Source organism: Pistacia vera, unplaced genomic scaffold, assembly GCF_008641045.1.
Source record: "Pistacia vera cultivar Batoury unplaced genomic scaffold, PisVer_v2 Contig546, whole genome shotgun sequence".
Classification (NCBI taxonomy): Eukaryota; Viridiplantae; Streptophyta; class Magnoliopsida; order Sapindales; family Anacardiaceae; genus Pistacia; species Pistacia vera.
The window spans coordinates 566,699-586,531 of NW_022196386.1; the positions used below are offsets into that span (position 1 = coordinate 566,699).

The window sequence follows — 19,833 nt, forward strand, 5'->3', positions numbered from 1 at the left end:
ATGGATTCATGTCAATTTTGATTAATAGATGTGTTGAATTAACACCAAATGATATTTGAAATTTAATCATGTTGCTATCATGCCAAGTCATATTGTAATGTGATACATGGTATGATTTCTATGTAATATAATTTTTTATTATTTGGGTTAACTTTATTTATTCTTTATAATGCCAAAATCCTTGTCCAATTATAATTAAAAGACTTCAATTTCTAGCTAGCTCTACAGGCCCCACGTGGCCAGTTGGTTCATCCAATTTTTGTACCATCAAACATCCAAGCAAAACCAGAAAAATCTTCCAACATAAATTCTTCAAGGAAATATTCGTCACTTCCAAATATCCCGAGGCTATTTTGGGAAACTTAAAATACGCTTTTCTCCAAAGCCCAACGTATGAGAGGCGCGATTTTATTTTAAGCAAACAAACGGCCATTCATGGAATTTAAATAAATTGCTGCAAAAAACAGAAAAACAAAAACATCTGTTTTCATTTCTCTTCCATTTGTACTACCACTAGAACAAACAAAACAATACCTTTCGTTTATTTATTTCTTTTCTCTGTTTCCTTGAAGCAGATCGTATCTCTTTTTCTCTCTTTTATCGTCAGATTCCAGTTTTTCAGTTTCTGTTTCATCTTTCGAATCTCGCAGAAGCATTTTGCGACAGTTTTTTTGTGTGTTTTTGCTTCCAAAATACATGTAACTGTTTCAACCGTTGACAGGTACTTGACTTGAGAGTTAATGTGTTGGTTTCATCAATACGTTGCGGTTTTCTTGTTGCTTCAAATAGTTCCTCTTGCTTTCATGCTTTGATCTGAGAACTCGAGTTCGTTTAGTTTCCGCTTTGTTTCTTCTTTCACACTCTGTTTGGTTGCAAAGAAAGCTTAGAAAGAGAAAAGAATAGAATAGCAAGTGAAAACTTTTTATCAACTCAATGAAAAGTTATTCCTGTTTTAATTTGTGTAAATCTTTTTATTTTTTCATTCAAATCCTTTTAAGATTCATAACTTTAATTTTCTTCCTCTTGTTTTTGTTTTCGTAGAACAGATCCATTTTTTTCTTTATGTTGTAAAAATGATTTAACGTATTTCATTTTTTATTTATTTATTTTTTATATGAAGATAGAGGATTTTTATTATATGATAATTTTAGTTTGTAGATAAATCTGATTTTAGTCAGCTTTTTATTAACGGAAATCAGATCAAGTGATTGTAGGTTACAAGGTTGAGTTAAGTTTATATTGTAATCATGAATGATTGGGCNCTTTTTATCAACTCAATGAAAAGTTATTCCTGTTTTAATTTGTGTAAATCTTTTTATTTTTTCATTCAAATCCTTTTAAGATTCATAACTTTAATTTTCTTCCTCTTGTTTTTGTTTTCATAGAACAGATCCATTTTTTTCTTTATGTTGTAAAAATGATTTAACGTATTTCATTTTTTATTTATTTTATTTTTTTTTATATGAAGATAGAGGATTTTTATTATATGATAATTTTAGTTTGTAGATAAATCTGATTTTAGTCAGCTTTTTATTAATGGAAATCAGATCAAGTGATTGTAGGTTACAAGGTTGAGTTAAGTTTATATTGTAATCATGAATGATTGGGCTTTTATTTAAGTCTAAATTGTTGTTTAGTGTGGATGTGAATTTGATAAGTATATCTCAAGTTTGACTTAATTCATGGCCTTCAGGCCTTGAATTTCTTCGAAAGGTTCCAAATTTGACTTTGTTTTATCAATTTCATAACGGAGCTTGATTTAAAGTTCTAAATTTGACCTTCTAGTATCAGCTCTAAAATAAGATTCAATAAGCAGAATTTGACCGGTGTGTATGTTGCAGCTGTGTAAATGGATTGGAGGCTTGAATAGAAAAAATCAAAAGCACAGAAATGAAAGGAGAGTCATCCGGGTTGATAGTTGGGATCTCTATAGGAGTGGTGATTGGAGTGGTTTTGGCTATTTCTGCACTGTTTTGCATTAGGTACCATAGGAAACGATCCCAGATAGGGAATAGTAGTTCCCGAAGGGCGGCTAATATTCCTATTCGTGCAAATGGTGCTGATTCTTGTAGTGTATTATCAGACTCGACCATTGGTCCAGAGTCACCAGTGAAATCTGGACGGAATGGCAAGTCCATGTGGCTTGAAGGGTTTAAGAGGAGCAATGTGGTGTCAGCGTCTGGAATACCCGAGTATTCTTATAAGTATGATTTCCTTATAAGCTGTTGCATTGTTTTGTTGTTAACTTACATGTGAAGATAGTAAAGTTAAGGAATTAATGAGATATAGTGAATTTTTCTTCTTTGAAATGTGAGACAGTCTGGTCAGACTGGAAATTGCTTTAAATCTTATAATATCTTTCAATCTATTTGCAGGTTTTGTTAATTTGAAAGTCTCCATCTTCTTACCCTTTCTATCAATTAACTCTGTCCTTGTTATATGAATGCAGGGATTTGCAGAAGGCAACATACAATTTTACAACATTAATAGGGCAAGGTGCATTTGGTCCTGTCTACAAAGCTCAGATGTCAACTGGTGAGACTGTTGCTGTTAAAGTGCTTGCAACTGATTCTAAGCAAGGAGAGAAGGAATTCCAGACAGAGGTAGTGATGTTGAGTGGTTAATAGCTTATATTGATTAATAAATCCACTGACAAATATAGCTTCGTAATATTGTATCAACATTGTTTTGTGTCATAGAATATATATTTAATAATTCTCATTTGCTCTCTCTGTTTATCTTAATGTTTTGCCATTATAAACATTTTCAGGTCATGTTATTAGGAAGGCTGCATCATAGAAACCTGGTGAATTTAGTTGGATATTGCGCAGAAAAGGGCCAGCACATGCTTATATATGTCTACATGAGTAAAGGCAGCTTGGCTTCTCATTTGTACAGTAAGCTGGCAATCAACTCTATCAGCTTAAGTTTGGTAGGATGATTAATTTATTTTCTAAGACCAGTTGTTGACTAGATATCTTATGCAATCCTACGGAATTCAAAAAGTTCTATGTTGATTGGTACTGTCAAGTGTCAACTATGGGCATAATGTTCTTTTCAAATGCATCAATTGTAGACCTCTGGCACAATTGAGGATTCAGTAACTAAAGCATCTGTCTATAGTTATAGTTATTTTCTCTTCTATCTATATCCATAATTCCCCTGTTTGATAGGCTATTGTCATTCATCCAAACCATATTATTGCTGCTTTTATTCTCTCATAGTAACCTCTGATCTCTGAACAATTATCCCAGTTCATATGCATTAACATTATGAAAATGACTTGGTTTGCAGGTGAAAATCATGAACCATTAAGCTGGGATTTGAGGGTTTATACTGCTTTAGATGTAGCAAGGGGATTGGAGTATCTACATGATGGGGTAAGCTTTTTCTCATTTGGACAACCTATACAACTGTATGTGTGTTTGTGCACACACTTACTGTGTTTTATGCTGAGTGTCTCTCTCCTTTAACTGAATTCATATATTTATTTCAGGCTGTTCCTCCGGTTATACATAGGGACATTAAATCTTCCAATATTCTGTTGGATCATTCCATGAGAGCCAGGGTATGCTTCATAGGTTGATTGTTAATTATTTATGTTTTGAGAGGAATACACAAACTAAAGATCTAACTGACCTTATCGCTTTGTGGTTTGAATTGTTTCATTTGATTTCTTTATCTAGAAGATTCAAATGAATAATATAGTTGTATGAAAAAGGCTTTGAATCATTTCCTTGAATATCTGTTTTTGGATTATATAGTGAAATCTTATAATGGTTAGCTTTTAATCCATTGCACCTTATTATTCTGCTTTAACCAGGTAGCAGATTTCGGGCTTTCAAGAGAAGAGATGGTAGACAAACATGCGGCCAATATACGGGGAACATTTGGATATCTTGACCCTGAGTATGTATCTACAAGGAATTTCACCAAGAAAAGTGATGTTTATAGCTTTGGAGTGTTGCTCTTTGAACTTATAGCTGGCAGAAACCCTTCACAGGGTCTCATGGAATATGTTGAGCTTGTAAGATATCTTTCTCTATATCTCTCAGGTAGAATTTAACAAACTGATAGTAAAGGCAACTGAAGAGAAATGCTGCTATTTATGCAAAAAATAGATTCTTCAAAACCAAAATTATTCTTAGTTTCTACATGTCACTCTGATAATAGAGTGAAAGAAAATGTGGTGATGGTTATAATGAATAGTCTTCATCATTTCTGAAAATATGAAGGGAAACTGAAATTAAATCCTTATATTTAGTGCCTTGTCTTGATTAAGTGCATGATTTTCCCAGTCATATGTTTGGTATTTCTTTTTCAAGTTAATATCATCTGTCATGTGATAAGCAGGCTGCAATGGACACCGAGGGGAAAACTGGATGGGAGGAAATTGGAGATTCTCGTTTGGATGGGAACTTTGATGTGCAAGAGCTCAATGAAGTGGCAGCGCTTGCATATAGATGTGTCAACCGTAACCCTAGAAAACGACCTTCTATGAGAGACATTGTACAAGTGCTGTCAAAAATCCTTAAAATGAGGCACAGTAGGAGGCATCACAGGAAATCTCATTCTGCCACTGCAGATGACGTTTCTGTTGATCTGGAACAAGGAACAAAGACGCCAATCCCTGAACACCGGCGGGAGGAGTCCATTGATAGTGCAGCTGATACATATGAAGTGTAGACTACGTAGTTTCCATTTTTTTGTTCATTAAATTCCTTGATTTTGGTTTTGCTTTGTGATATAATTGCAGCTTACAGGAGCTAGGACACCCAAGTAGTTTTGATTTCTGATGGTGTTAGGAGAGAGGATTGCTGTTTGTAATATATATAGGTCCCATCTGTTTTTTTTTTCCCCCTTGAAATGGCGTTATCCTAATTTTGTATATTGCATCGTCCTAATTTTGTATATTAACACTTTCAACAATGAAATGGATGAAAAAATTTACTGAATTTTTTCTGCAACTCCGTAATTGGCCTTAAAACTTAATTGTATTTATCATTTAATATCAAGAATGAACCAATCAAAAATCAAATGTGCCTTTAAAAACCTTATTAATAAAACACGTGAACGATTTCCTGATTATCTGTTGATTTGGACAGATTTCAGCTGTTGAAGACAGCGGAGGTGAGATAACATGCAGCGGTCGAGCCGGTGGTGATGCCGACAACGTGAGTCAGGCAACAGTGGCAGTAGCGTGGCTGTGTTGGCAATAGTGGTGGAGGGTAGAATAGTAAATTAATTTTTTAAATTTAATTATTATTAATTATAAAATAAATCAAATTGAAATAAATTGTTTTAAGCGTAAATGGTAAGAAAAAATTGAACAGTGGCAAGGACGAAAATTCATATCGTCCCCCCACTCCGGCAATGCGAACTCCTCCAAAGTTTGGAAGGGAATGGGATACCCCTTCCCTTCCAAGGGAATGGGCTGATTACACCTCAGACCATATTCACTTAGCTGATTACACAAGGGAATGGGCCTTGTTTACTTCCAAAACTTTGGGTTGGTCAGGTCCATTTTTTTGATGCCCAAATTGAATCCATTGGACCCAATTTGACTCCATCATTCAGCCACGTCGTCCATGACATTCTATGACTTAAACCAATTTCATTTCTTTAACGAACAGTCCCTCCTACAATTGGTTAAGCTGGTTTCATTCCCTGAAAAAATTATTGTTTGGAAAAGACTAATCTTCTTTGAGTTATTAGATTGGTCTGACAGTTAAATAGGTTTATTCCCTTCCTTGAGTTTTTAAGTTTAAACGTTGAAGCCACCTATCACAATAACATTGTGACTTACCTAATCTTTTAGACTTGTACAATATTAAATAAACCTTGAGGATTAGTTGAGATACATGTAAGTTGGTCCAAATACCCCGATTACCCAAAAAAAAAGAAAAAAAAAAAAACTCACCTTCAAGAAAGAGAAATGTTAAACCTATACCAAGGATTTGTCTCTTATGTGCAGAATGCACGAGGGATTGATCAGGTCTAGAGGTTGTTAAACCATCCAATAAATAGCTTGACATTGGAAACATGGCTGGTCTTTTTGGGTGCTTTCCAGTTCTAGAGTCCCCCTATGACCCCCGCCCACTGACCGGGCAGCAGGACCCCCGAATGCATCTGCGTTACCCATTACTGCTAAAGTAGTCGACAACTCCAACAGTAAGAACTATTGTGACCTCGGATTAAAATAGGTTTTTTTTTTTTTTTTAATATGATATTTTTTTTTTGGATGTTCAAGCTGACGTTAGCACGATGTTATGATGACGTTAACATGTTGGCATCAGTATGATGACATCATTGGTTCGACCGACCGGTCCAATCGTTCAAATCGGAAATTGGGCTCTTGTCCGATTTAGAATCTGGTCCGGTTTTCAGAACCTTGCCTCAACTATATAAATGCACAAACTTTTTGGTGCTGCCCAAGTCTAGTCAGCGTGAAAAGCCATGGAAACGCAAAAGAAGAGATAAAAAACTCGGTAAGATCTTCTATGCTTATATAATATATACATATAATTTAATGATTTCCCGCAAAAGTATTCAAGGAGTGTTGATTGCCTTAATATGTTTGGAATATTGCGATTTTGAGTGAATTTCAATTAAGGGTTTGAAGATATAATAACTTGAACTTGTGTCATGAAGCAACTCAAATTTAATTGATTTTAACTTTTTCATCTTTAGAATGAGATTTATGTGAAGGGTTTGAAGTTCTATAGCATTGAGGTTTATTTGCGGGGATTTTTATATCTTAGAATATACGAATATTGTCTTTATAAACAGGTTTCAGCAGACAACCAATTTATGTGTTTTTGAATATTAAATATATAGTCTTAATTTTTGAAAATTGTTTAGAGATCACAATATTGAAAGTCATCTAAAATCAGAGTGGTTAATCTCAAATTATCTAGTTAGTTTAACAAAATCTGGTTTGACGTTTCAGATCAACACAGTGGCTGAAGCTAAATAAGAATAGCGGTGAAGGAATGGAAGGATCTTGGTCAGGGGAATTTAGAAAATGGGAGGATTTACATTTTGATATTCTTGTGAAGATATTCAGTAGTGTACCGTTATCTGATTTATCTCGCAATGTCACCTTAGTATGCAGATCATGGCAATTAATCTGTTGGCACTTCTTGTTCCAGGTAAACAATTTGTGCTTGATTTGAGTGTTATCAAGGATGTTGTTGAGCAATTAAGCAATACTTAATTGGAAAAAACATTACGTCTATGCATCTTGGAAATGTTGAATATAAACATTTTCATCAATTTGTGGAAGAAATTGGCAGAAACTGCTACACTCTTGACATGCCTGGTTTTCATTTATCATATACTGACACAGGTTTAATAATCGAAAATCTTGTTCGAGTAAAGGACATAAGTTTTAGTTGCTATTTATAAGCATGCCTGTTATACATTTTGAGGGCACTAGAAAGATTTTCCGTCGACTCTTTCATAATGTACAACTTTGTAGTTGCATTTTAAGCTTTAGTTGCTATTTAGAAGATGAATATTTTAGAAGAGATTGGTGGAATTGTTCTCCATTGATAAGCAGATCGTGATTGCTAGAGCTCATGAAGGCACAAATCCATCTGTTTGGTGGATGAAGATGAAGAGCAATGGGATGCCAATTTACATGTAATTGCAGATTTGTTATCATTGTTAGTATTTTCTTCTCTTTATTCTCTCTATCGATTTGATGATTCTTTGACATTAATATCCATTCTTTTATCGATACTATCTTGAACTACATTTTGTGCTATAATTTTAAGATATTAATTGATTTTATTCCTTCTCTTGTATTGGATAGATAATGTTATTGGTTCTTGAACACTGTGAAATGAGTACTTGAAAACGTTTAAATTTAATTAGCTTTCTTCTATTAACAAAATTTTAGTGTTAAAGCAACCCCCTTTTACATGTAATTTAAGTTGGCCATTAATCTTCAATTGGGTTAGTGATATACAGGATAGCAAATATAAGATTTGGTAAAGTATAGACTTAACTAACACGCTTAATAACTTGCACTAATATAATTATTTTATTTTTAATATTAATTCCGGTAAAACCATTTTAATGATGCTTATTTTGGCAAGTTTATCAGCCAATTTTCAATTAATTTCAGTAAAACATTTTTTTTTTTTTTTTCATTTGGAGTTTCTTGCTAGATTTATATTTGAATTTGATCAACACAGTAACAATTGATTAGCAATTCGGCATTTGAAGATGCATTTTTATTTTATTTTATTTATTTATTTATTTATTTTTATGACCGAGGGTTTCTAGACCAGTTTACGTATACCTTAACTAATTCTCTAGAACCTGAAACTATTGGTCAGATAAGAGCTTTAGTGGTTACCCGTATTAGCAAACCAATGAAGGATCGAACTTAGGACTTTTTGAGTAATACACCTAAGAGTTTCTATCGAACCACTCGACCACCCAGAGATAGTTATTTGAAGATCATGCCTTTGTTGTTAATATTTTTCTTCTTAACATTTTGAGTGTCTATTAAGATTTTTGGTTAATTAGAAATTAATTAACATTTTGAATGTATTTTGTTTGTTAAAAAAAAAGAAAAAAAGTTTCAACTCAAATGGATAAAAGTGTAATTTTGTTATTCTATATAAGTAAGGATAAATCTATTTTTATAACTCTATTATAAAGAGAGTTTGTACAAATTAACGTGACACATCACGTGAGTATTATGTGACATGATAGTTTATATGATATTGATGTGACATTAAGTTATATAGCTTTCAATGTCACATGGCATGTTATGTAACGTGCAATATTTGTTTGTATAAACTTTTTTTGTATGAGAATTTGTACAAATAACTTTACTCATATAAGTAGTCCTTTTGTGTTTTCAAGAGTATTTGCCTTTAAAACACAAAAGAATTCCTATACAACACAAATGATTAACTTTTTAGATTCTCATTCAACCAGCTACTTCTTAACAAAGTACAAACGTTGGTGAACATTTTATTGTTTAAATTTCTCAACTTTTCGTATATGAATTTGGAAATTTGAGTTTGCATCGACTAATATTAAAAGACCCTGTCATCTTCTTGTTTATTGTAGGGTAAGCTTTATTTCCAATGGAATAGCTAGAAATGTAGTACCCTTGTACTACAGTTGTCTGGTACAAGATTATTGATACATCTCTTAAATCCATATAAGCATTTCCAAACCAAAGAATGAGCAAGATTGAATAACAATGGATGATAAAGGAAGGAATTTAATTATATCTATTGCACTGTTTATCTCCTTTTAAGGCTAATCACAAGAAGAGATTAGCTCATTAATGCTTAAAACATTTACAATAAATACAAGCAATGTAAAATTTATACTACAGCGTTTTGGCTTCACCAAGTTTCACGGCACAGGGGCCTTCTAAGCGAATGTAGTCATACAATATCCCTTGGAAGGGGCTTTTGCTTCTTGACTGAGTTAGATAGATTGTGTTGTTTCCTCTGTAGAGTTTATTGCTTGGAACTTTAATACTGTAAAACCTGTACAACCCATGAATTCCATGTCTGGCTATGGCATTGTCCCTTCCGATTAGCCCTGTTGAGAAATGAGGTTTAACGGCATTTGCGTCGTTGATTCGAACCTATAACACCATTGTAGAAGTTCATTAGAAGAAGAATTAACATTGAGATGAATTGGTTTTATTAGTGACAGAAAAAGATGTGTTATACCTGAAATTCAGAGTCGGAGGCTGATGCTAAGGCCACTTGAAGTGTGTAATTTCCTGGATTATCAACATATGGAAGCTCAAACATAATCTGCCGTGTGGTTGCTTGAAATGTCCTATTTCCTATATCCCTGCAATGCAAATACTAGAAATTTAGAACCATGCCCTGAAAAATTAAGTATTCCAGACCCCGTAAAAGGTAATAGATGGAATAAATACCTGGTAACATGAGCAAAAAACCAGTCTCGAGTATAATCACTAACGCCGACGGTGTACTTGAGATCACCATTACGATATATATCTGCATATCTTGTCCATAATCCGTATTGCCTAAACCTGCAGGTCATACGAATTTATTCGGAATCATGCTCAATATAGAGGAAGACTTAATATGTAACACCTAAGTTTTAGTATGGTATTGGAGAGCTACTTGTCAGTGGTGTGGTTAGTGTACAGTCGGTTCATGAGTGTCGGATAGGGGTCTGGCACGAAAAATTCAGCAGCGGAGCGATCCGGAACACCAATCTCCCACAATGTAGGACCACTTCTGGGAGGCCTATACACAATGGCTCCCAACTTGAACTCCGATCCTGTGTTAAGCATGTTAAAGAAGCTATTAGTCACATGAAAGAAGGAAAACAGTGATAGGCCAACTTCTCATTTTAATTACTAACTATACAGCCTGTTTAGTTTTTGATTTGCCAATAATTTAGTCCGGCTCATAAAGGTTCATTGTTCAATTTTTCTCTTCTTCCTTCCAATTTTAAAATCAAAATTATATTTACCTGCTTTGACAGTAATATTAATGTTATGCTTGTAATCTCCAACAAATCCAGGGACCCATGCATATAAATTATAGTTCCCTTCTCGAACATTTTTTATGAAGAAACTCCCTTTCCCGTCGGTCTGTGTCCAGAACTGATAACACTGGTAAATAATTTCATACAAAATCGTTAGTTCCTCATTTCACTTTTAAGAACAAAAAGAAAATATAGAATAATAAATAATAATAAAAAAAAAAGCATCAAATTAACCTTCGTTTCAGTTTGCCATGATCCCACTTCTCCAGGTGCTGCCAACCCCACATATCCAAATTTTGCCCCTATTATACTCGAATTGATATATCTGAAAAAAAAAAAGTAAAATATTTATGCATAATTTTAAGAAAAATAAAAGAAACCCTTATTGCAATAATTTTTGTAACATGAGTACCGGTCATCGACTTGTAATTGACCGGAAACGTTTCCCCTTTGATGGGATTTAGGAAAATCTTTTGACTGAGGGAAATCATATGGCCAGCTTTTAATTTCTTCCCGCATCTAGTAAGAAGAACCAAAGAGTGAGTTGATAAAATTTTACTAGTAAAACTATAACAATTAATAAGAATGAATGCTTGAGCTTCCTAATATAAACCTGTTTTTTAGCATCTTTCCAAAGATCTGCATAGGTATCTTTATCAGATGAAACTGAGTTTAGATAGACAAGAACAGGACCCATTACTTTTTTCCAGGGCTCTCCATTCCGATACTCTGTATCTATATCCTTCCCACCATAATGTATACTAGTAAACATCTGCCAATCAACATTACCAACTTTCAGAAACACTATATGTTGTAGTATTAGTTTTCTGCATATAAACTAGGAAAAAAGATTAGATGTGGTGAGACTTACAGAGAGAACCGTAGGGCCAACATGGGAGGTGAGATCTTGCTTGATCGGGCCAGATGATCGGAACTCGGCACTGGGTGTGATCATCCAGAAACCCACAGGCGGATCAGATGATATCCACCCGTGTAATTCAGTATCTTTGCTTTCCATCGAGTACTGGTACTTGTCATCCACCTGACCCACAATAAAAAAAAGTATTCAGGGGACTTCAACATCCAACTTCCTATTTCTTTAAAAGCACTAAAGCTCTAATCAACCCTTTTCCTAAATTTATTAATTGAAGCTTCAAGAAACCATTGAAGGTATACCTCTCCTCTTAATTCTGGATTTGTTGGTTTGGTCAAGAGAACAGCCTCGGGGTAGGCAAGAGGCTGACCCGTTGCACGGTCTTCCGGCATTGGCATTACTCTTTGCCTCTCCTCCGATATTGCCATGTAATGGAACCTAATGGATATTAATTTTCGTTAAAATAAAATTAGTCTCTTTGATAATTAAATTCCTAAAAATTTAACAAATTTTGTTTATCTACTTGTCTTTTTGGAGCTTGAAAACAGCTCTAATTTGATCCATGTCGACATCGGGCCAGCCTGGTTCTCGTTCCATTATGGCATACGCATATAATCCAGATACACCACGCCGCATTATATACCTGTGGACTTCAATTAAACTGATGTAAATCAACCAGAATTCTTTGTTTCCTTTGATCTTCATTTTTAAGAAAGTGAAGTCTTACACTTAACCTTTTGTCTACATTTAAGGGAACGTTAGATCCATGTAGGGAACTATTCCATTTTTTTGAGAATGAAACCTCTACTTGGTCTTCATCTGCCATAATCACCTTAAAGTTTGTTCCTTCTAATCTGCATATATAGACGATTTCGATATAATCAACGACACATTATATAGTTTTTGTAAATACAAATTCAAGAGAGAATTTATTTACTTGTCGATGGTTTCTTCATCTCCTGGCTTATACCAAACCACGTCCCAGTACCTATAATTTGTAATTTTGTCAATCACAGAGAATTTAGTGTAGCATTCGGAGAAGGTAAGCTAATTAATTTAATTAAGTGTATTCATACCCTCGATTATCTTGATCATTATCTGTTTCTAACACATTATCAATTCCATTGTAGTTTATTCCTATGACTTCACCATCTGGGTTCGACAGAGTCACTTGGACTAACCCATTACTCATTACCACCTGAAACAATAGATTTAGTATATTTTTTATCATTAAATTGAAGCTGGCAAATGAAGATTGGGAAAGCGTGGGTTTTACTTGTCTACGCTTTTCGGTATTCAATTTGACATCAAGAGACGCCTTAAGTTCTCTCTCATTGATACTCCCCAGAACTTTTCTGCAAACAAACAAAAAAAAAAAAAAAAAAAGGTTCGGCAAAACCGAACGTTACCGAACAACCAAACCCAAAAAAAAAAGGAAATAATAAAATTTATCTCAAGGCGAAGTGAATGTTTTCCATATTTAAAAGATGAAATATGCCAAAAATTTATGGCATATTTCATTGATTCTCTTTCAAACACAAAAGGAGAAGAAAAGATGAAAGGAAAGAGCAAGAGGGAGACAAGGAAGAACCTAAACAGGGTGTTCTCGCTCTTAGAACAGACTCCGGTGAAGAAACGCAACTGAATAAGTAATGCTAGCAACGCAAAAACCCAACTCCATTTGACATTCCACCTTGTCATCTCCGTTCTCTTGATGGGCAAAACCTGCACTAAAAGTATAGATAAAATAGAAAGACTCTTTCAGGAAAGATGAACTCAACTTATGATAAACTCAACTTATGATAAAAATGGCCGGACAGAAAGTAGAAACAAATTAAAGAAGCCGATAAAAGGAAAACTCAAATAGGAAAGTATATAAATTAAATATAGCAATTAATATAGAATCTCATAAAAGAAAATCCAGTAAAGATTCTAAGGAAATAGTAACATATACCTTGATAAATCTTGTTGCCTTTTTAAAACTCAAAGTATTCTGTGAAAGATTTTATGTTTGCAAAATTAATTATAAAAATCTTGATGAATGATTAGAATGATAAATGTCAAGTACTTATAGAAGTGAATTCTTTGGTGTGTAACCACCGAATTTTCTTGAGTTAAATTGTTCATCTAATGTTGGGGGGGTTTCCCTTCTGTCCTAATCCATAAATCGATAATAGGTAGTTAATTCAGGTTTGCTTTTCTGTTTTACTCGATAATTGATGATAAACAGTAATTTATTGTGAACTGAAGTTGACAATGGATTCTAAAGTTGTGGACAGCCCACAGGAGGTAGTTTTTGTTACACCAAATTTTAGCTGGGTAAGGTTAAAACTTTTTGGAATACATGGAAAATTGTCCAAAACATTATGTACCAAAGAAGTTAGTAACATATTAATCAATTTTTTGTTCCTTGAACCCAGGGATGACACGTAAACCCGTTAGATTTACGTACTAGATTTGATTAATGTCAGATTTGCATTCATCATAGTATTTGGCACCATAATATGATTTTTAGACAAATTAGAACTATCAACATGTCGCCAATCCCCAAGCAAAGGTTGGGTATGTGATTCTCTAACCAAAGTAAGATTACCTTTACACTTATCAAAACTAAACTCATGGTTCGGCCTTTTCAATTGTTTATTCTAAATCACTGAATGCCACAAAGAGGCAAAGTACTTTGCAAAGAATGATCAATATACATTACAAGAAACGAAAGATCGTGCAAAATTTAATTAAAAACTTTCATCTATCAAACTTTCCAGCCAAACCCTCGTCGAAATCTTTAGTAGAGGAAATTTCAAATTTCAAGTTTTCCATTTTGGCCTTAAAACCAGCCATTGGTTCTTTTCCCTTACTAGAGTTGGCAGTATTTGTCGTCAAGATTGCCATCACTGATTCATTTATTTTGTTAGAGGGCTATAGTGGTCAAGGAGGGCTCTATTCTCAAGGTTTGTTGCAAAACAAGTTAGGTTTGTTCCCTGACTCAACTTAGTCATGCTGCAATTCTTTAAAACCTTCGGAGACAAGGGGATGGGGCATAGGGAGAGAAGCAAGTGAAGATTCTCTTTCTTCACCGGTAGACATTGTTTGACAAAATTCGATTTCATGGCTGAGGGTTTGTGTGTGATTTCTTGGACAAGAAAAAAAAAAAAAGAGGGAATCTTTGTTTTTGTTGGTTGAGATGGTGGCTTTGTACTTGCAATGTGATTTTTTAAAAGGCAGAGACACTTTTAGTTATCAAGTAGCCAATCAAATATAAGGTGGGCAACCAAGTCATGCATAATTGAATTAAGTAATGTTTTAAAACCCAGTCGGTTGAATTGGGACCCGAGCCTTCACTGGACTGAGTTACCAATTTTCCTATTCACCGAAAACCCTAAAAATTGATCTTTAATCGAAATAAAATTACACTTACCCTCATCAAAATTGAACTCATGCTTCGGCTTTTTAAATGTTTATTCTAAATAAAATCACCATTATCAAAATTTAACTCGTATAGTCCTAGTTCTCTAAATATTTAATCAAAATCAAATTAGTCCTATCAAAATTTAACTTAGCCTACTTAGGGCAATATGATCAACTATGGCGATGAACAAAAACACCGAAATTAATTTGAAACGCTAACAAATAATGAAAGATGACGTGAATAGACAAGAGGCAAAATTTTAAATCAAGATAGCAGAAGGTTGACACGCAACCTGATTTGTAAAAAGATTATAAAGAGGACTTGGAATATAAATAAAATGAATTAGTTACAATAATTAATAATTAATATAAAATTAGTGCTAATTTGTAATTGTAATTAATTACCTTGGAATCATTCACTACAGTAAAATTCTCTAACTCTCTTTCTAAATTAAATTTCAAATATATTACATTTGAGTTAAAAGGCTAATTTAATTTAATTACAAGAATAAATAATATTAAATACTAACTCTTGCAATTGCAAAGAACTAAAGTATATATCCCACATTGCCTTTGCGATTACAAAGAAGGTCTGATGGGTATACGTAGAAGTATATCTCCCACGTTGTCTTTGCGATTGCAAAGAAGGCTTGATGGGTATACGTATATTTATCCAAAATCCATAATTCAACAAAAAGAACTACGTATAGTTTTTTCAAACACGACATGAAAAGCAAACCGGAAGAGTTAAACCAAAATAATCGAAAGACAATATAAGATTGAGATAATAAGTTTAATTAATTAAGTAAATATTAATGGTGGTTAATTAGAATAATTAAGTAACTTTTCATACAATTGTGTTGGTTCATAATAGAGATGTCAAATCATTTTATCTCATTTTTTTTTATAAATAAAACAATTAAATTATGCGTGCACATCTTGCATACATTGTGCACATTTTTGTCGTTATTAAAAATAAATTATCTAATATAAAACATATTCAAACATAAAACTTCATAGTGGTTTGCTAGACCCATTTGAAATCTCTGAATTTTTTTTGTTTTTTTAATAAGTAATAATTAAATAATGAATAAAACAATGTACAAATATACGAGGGGCATTCCCCAAGCGAAGACAAAAAGTCTCAATCAGAATAGGAAACATCCATAAAGCCACAAATGACAAAAAAGAGTATGCGGCTCCTCAAAAAAAAAAAAAAAAATCATTTTTTAATCAATTCAGCTCCTACAATTAGAAAACAAATGAATACAAAACTGAAAAAACCTAATTTCAACTTAAATTAAAAGCACAATTTGTCACCTATATGATTTCTTAGAATTTTCGCCCTTTCTTTCTATAAGCCCACATCAATTCGGCTTTTCTTCTCTATATGGAAGACTAAATCGTTGAATGCTACAATAGTTAAATAATTGCAAGAGATCAATATACATTGCAAGAAATGCAAGATCATACAAAATTTAATTAAAAACTTACATCTATCAAACTTTCAACTGAACCCTCGTCGAAATCTTCATAGACGAAATTTTAGATTTCAAGTTTTCCATTTCGCCCTCAAAACCAGCCATTGGTTCTTTTCCCTAGATTACCTCACCAGTTCATTTCTTTTGTTAGAGGGCTATAGTGGTCGAGGAGGGCTCTATTCGCAAGGTTTGTTGCAAAACAAGTCAGGTTTGTTCTTACTAACTCAGCTAAGTCACGCTGCATTTCTTTAGAACCTTTGGAAACAAGGGATGGGGTTGGGGAGAGAACTGGTGAGGATTCTCTTTCTTCTCCGGTAGACATGTTGACAAAATTTGATTTGTGGATGAGGGTGTGGTGTGATTTCTTGGAGAGAAAAAGAAGAAGGGAAACTCGGTTTTTGTTGGTTGAGATGGTGGCTTTGAACTTGCAATGTGATTTTTTATAAGGCAGAAACACTTTTAGCTATCAATAGCCATCAAATATAAGGTGGGCAACAAGTCATGCATATTAGATTATGCAATGTTTAAAACTCAGCTCGACCAAACTGGTTGAATCAGTTCAATCGAGACTCGGCCTTCACTGGTTGGGTTACCAATTTTCCTATTTACCAAACCTCTAGAATTGGGATGATTATCTGCAAAAAATTGAAGGTCAAGATTTTGTTTTTGAATAGAAAGGGTTGGTGAGTACATGGTAGCGACATAGGTGATTTCCGTGAGTGAATCAACTGGAATCGAAAAACCAGCAACAGCAACAGCTGACGATGGGCGAGGCGAACAGGGTGGTGGGATAGGTTTTGGTCAAGGCTAAGGGGAGTATTTACGTGGTGATAGGGAGGGTTGTCAACCCGACGGTGGTGAGATCTGGCCAAATAGAATTGATTTGGCCGTCTTAGGTAGATTTTATGGGAAATAGCTCAAAGGATAATTGAAATTGCATTTGTGTGTCACCATTGTCAACCAGTCGACCGCCGATTTGTATTTGAGTGTGTTTACTAAATTTCAACTGTGGAAGTAACTATAATTTTTAAAGTAATTTGCTAAATTTTAACTTTTGGACACCCATTTGACCCTAGGTTGCTTATTAAAACATTGGAATTAAGTCTAAACCATGATTTTTTACTTCATGATTATTCTATAAATTGTGTAATTTAGAATTATTATTTTTTAATTTTCTAATTGTATTACTAACAACTAATATAACATTAAGTCAATGATTTCCCATATTATTTGTCATATCATTTTATTATTATCGTGATAATTTAAAATTTATATTATAGCATTATAATCAAGTGTTAATTATTGGTTTTAATAGATGGTAGAGTTTTTTAGCACGGAGAGAATCTCAAAAAAAGAAGTGAGCATAGTCTTTCTTGTCTGTTAAACGAATTTTCCTTGATAATAGAACGGTGGCACGGATGGCCATTTTAGTATTTGACCCATGTTTCTTAGTTGGTAAGTTGCATATAAAAAGATTAGTTAATGTAGTCTGCAAGTATCATTGATTCATACACTGATGTTAAAAGAATTGCAACTGTTTTAGGACGTATAAATACTCACAAGTGTTAGCTTATAAAAAAACCTAAATATACAAACAATCTCCACCTTTCATCTTCGTCATTTCTCTCTCTCTTGCTGCCCTTCTTTATAAATAGACTTATTCAAAATGCACACACTATCCCATCCTGACTTCCAATTAGAACTGCACTTGGTTAGAAACAGTCACAATAATCCATCTATCCAGTAAATTTTGGAATCAGGATAGCCCAAATATTTAATAACGATCTGCAAACATGATTGGGCGCCTCATACGCATTTAATAGTAAAAAGGAAGAACCAAAAAAAAAAAAAAAAGAAGTTGAATTTGAATCGCATTCATATAACCAAAATTAAACACCGAGAAACAAAATAAGATTTGAGAACTCAATTCTTCTATGGCAACTGCGAAGTGACATATACACAAATACTATTTTGACAACTCTAACCACTACAAAGGGCTACTACAAACAAGATCAGAACCCTAATTTTGAAACTCAAAAAAACAATGAACTACACTAATTGAAGACACTAAATTGCATTAGAAGATAACATTAACATAAAGGGTTCATCTCATTTTAAATTTCATTTACTCTACTCAATAAATGAATCAACTGTCGTCATCAGCACCAGCCTTAGAGCCTGAAGTTCCAGCCTTTCTGGGGAGGGGAGATTGTGGATGTTAGCATGACACCACCGTTGGCAATTGTGACATCTCCGAGAAGCTTGCTGAGCTCCTCATCATTTCTGACTGCCAATTGAATGTGTCGTGGGACAATGCAGTTTTCTTGTTGTCTCGTGCAGCATTTCCAGCTAATTCAAGAACCTGATTGAGAACACACAATCACATAGCCTCAGTCAAATGCAATTTCCACTAAGAACGTTAAAAGCCCCAATTTTTCTTCTCTACTTGAGTAAATAAAGCACACAGATCCATAATATCCCTAATTCGGCATCAATACACGCACACACCCCCAAAATAAAAAAAAAAAAAAAGCAATAAAAAAATCATACCCAGATCCATAAAATCACAAAATTTCAAATAAGATAAAAAACCAGATCCAAAAAAACTAGGTTTTCATTAGTTTCAGCTTTCAAAATATAAAATTATAGACTATAGCGTAACAGGATCGTAACCCTAGATCCAGAAATAGCAAGTTTCTCAACTCGATACATCATTATTCTCATCAGAACAGATTAAATTGTAAATTGAAATAAAAAAAAAATAAAGACAGACCGGAAAGAAAAAATTACCTCGGCAGCGAGGTATTCAAGGACGGCGGCGAGGTAAACAGGGGCACCGGCGCCGACACGCTCGGCGTACTTGCCAGCCTTGAGGAACCGAGCAATACGACCGACGGGAAACTGGAGACCGGCCTTGCTACTCCTTGACGTGGCCTTCTTGGACGCCCCGGATCCGAGAGTTTTGCCCCGACCAGCCATCTCAACAGAAGAAACTCTTTTAACGAACGAAAAGAATTTTTAAAATAGAAAGAGAGAGAGGTATGAAGTGTTAACGTGTGTTTTAATGTGCAAACGAATTGGGGCTAAGGGTATATATAGAGAGATGGAGGGGTTGAGAGCTGACAAATGAGAGAGAAGTACGGGGATCGAGATGGTGAACCGTTAGATTGGGAATTGAAGAAGGGTCAGGATTTGTTTTTATTTTCGCTTACCGCTTTTGAGTTTAGCGCTTAGTTGACGGCTTGACGCTAGTGTTTGGGTTCAAATTGGATTGTGTGTACGTGACGATCGATGCAAGTTTAACGATTTTACAAAATTGCCCTCATATTCGATTTTTTTTTTTTTGGTAATTACGACGAGTGTGGAATAATATTCGAAATTTTTGTAAGAGCTTCTGATTAATTGTTGTGATTGAATTTGCTTGTTAGTTTCACCATACAAAAGTAAATTAATTTTTTTTTTAACATGAATTTTTGTTTTCATTTTCTATAATTACACAAATAATGTAATTATAACAAATGTTTAACATTCGAGTAAAAATATATATTTTTATGTAATGTTGAT

At 33.9% G+C, this 19,833-nt stretch overlaps 2 protein-coding genes and 1 pseudogene across 3 annotated transcripts; 1 reads left to right on the forward strand and 2 right to left on the reverse strand.

The window, feature by feature from the left end:
• The first annotated feature begins 443 nt into the window (after positions 1–443).
• LOC116107725 (calcium/calmodulin-regulated receptor-like kinase 1) lies at positions 444–4,955 on the forward strand. Its single transcript, XM_031394025.1, has 8 exons — positions 444–721; positions 1,842–2,204; positions 2,450–2,603; positions 2,771–2,897; positions 3,295–3,380; positions 3,497–3,568; positions 3,824–4,027; positions 4,354–4,955. The coding sequence occupies exons 2-8, from the start codon at positions 1,891–1,893 to the stop codon at positions 4,684–4,686; spliced, it is 1,290 nt and encodes a 429-aa protein (XP_031249885.1). The 5' UTR covers positions 444–721; positions 1,842–1,890; the 3' UTR covers positions 4,687–4,955.
• A 4,356-nt stretch (positions 4,956–9,311) lies between these two features.
• On the reverse strand, positions 9,312–12,578 carry LOC116107726 (probable rhamnogalacturonate lyase B). Of its 2 annotated transcripts, XM_031394026.1 has the most exons (14): positions 12,457–12,578; positions 12,318–12,368; positions 12,115–12,234; positions 11,904–12,023; positions 11,683–11,818; positions 11,378–11,548; positions 11,120–11,278; positions 10,919–11,025; positions 10,741–10,831; positions 10,492–10,633; positions 10,137–10,296; positions 9,926–10,042; positions 9,711–9,837; positions 9,312–9,622 (listed from the first exon to the last, which is right to left on the reverse strand). In XM_031394026.1, exons 1-14 carry the CDS (start codon positions 12,570–12,572, stop codon positions 9,359–9,361), a joined length of 1,881 nt encoding a protein of 626 aa, XP_031249886.1. In that variant the 5' UTR covers positions 12,573–12,578; the 3' UTR covers positions 9,312–9,358. The 2 variants fall into 2 exon arrangements, with proteins under 2 accessions (XP_031249886.1, XP_031249888.1); XM_031394028.1 differs by lacking the exons at positions 11,904–12,023; positions 12,115–12,234.
• Positions 12,579–18,324: 5,746 nt separating this feature from the next.
• Positions 18,325–19,344, reverse strand: LOC116107727 (annotated as a pseudogene).
• Between the last annotated feature and the right edge of the window lie 489 nt (positions 19,345–19,833).

Bases quoted from the DNA above. Each gene is read 5' to 3' on its own strand.
- LOC116107726 (XM_031394026.1), bottom strand. From the start codon at position 12,572: ATGAGTAATGGGTTAGTCCAAGTGACTCTGTCGAACCCAGATGGTGAA. The intron at 11,549-11,682 runs GTATACCTTCAA...ATTGTGGGTCAG, and splicing joins ATCCAGAATTAAGAGGAGAG to GTGGATGACAAGTACCAGTA. The intron at 10,634-10,740 runs GTTAATTTGATG...ATTATTTACCAG, and splicing joins CATGGCAAACTGAAACGAAG to TGTTATCAGTTCTGGACACA.
- LOC116107725 (XM_031394025.1), top strand. From the start codon at position 1,891: ATGAAAGGAGAGTCATCCGGGTTGATAGTTGGGATCTCTATAGGAGTG. The intron at 2,604-2,770 runs GTAGTGATGTTG...AAACATTTTCAG, and splicing joins AGAAGGAATTCCAGACAGAG to GTCATGTTATTAGGAAGGCT. The intron at 3,569-3,823 runs GTATGCTTCATA...TGCTTTAACCAG, and splicing joins ATCATTCCATGAGAGCCAGG to GTAGCAGATTTCGGGCTTTC.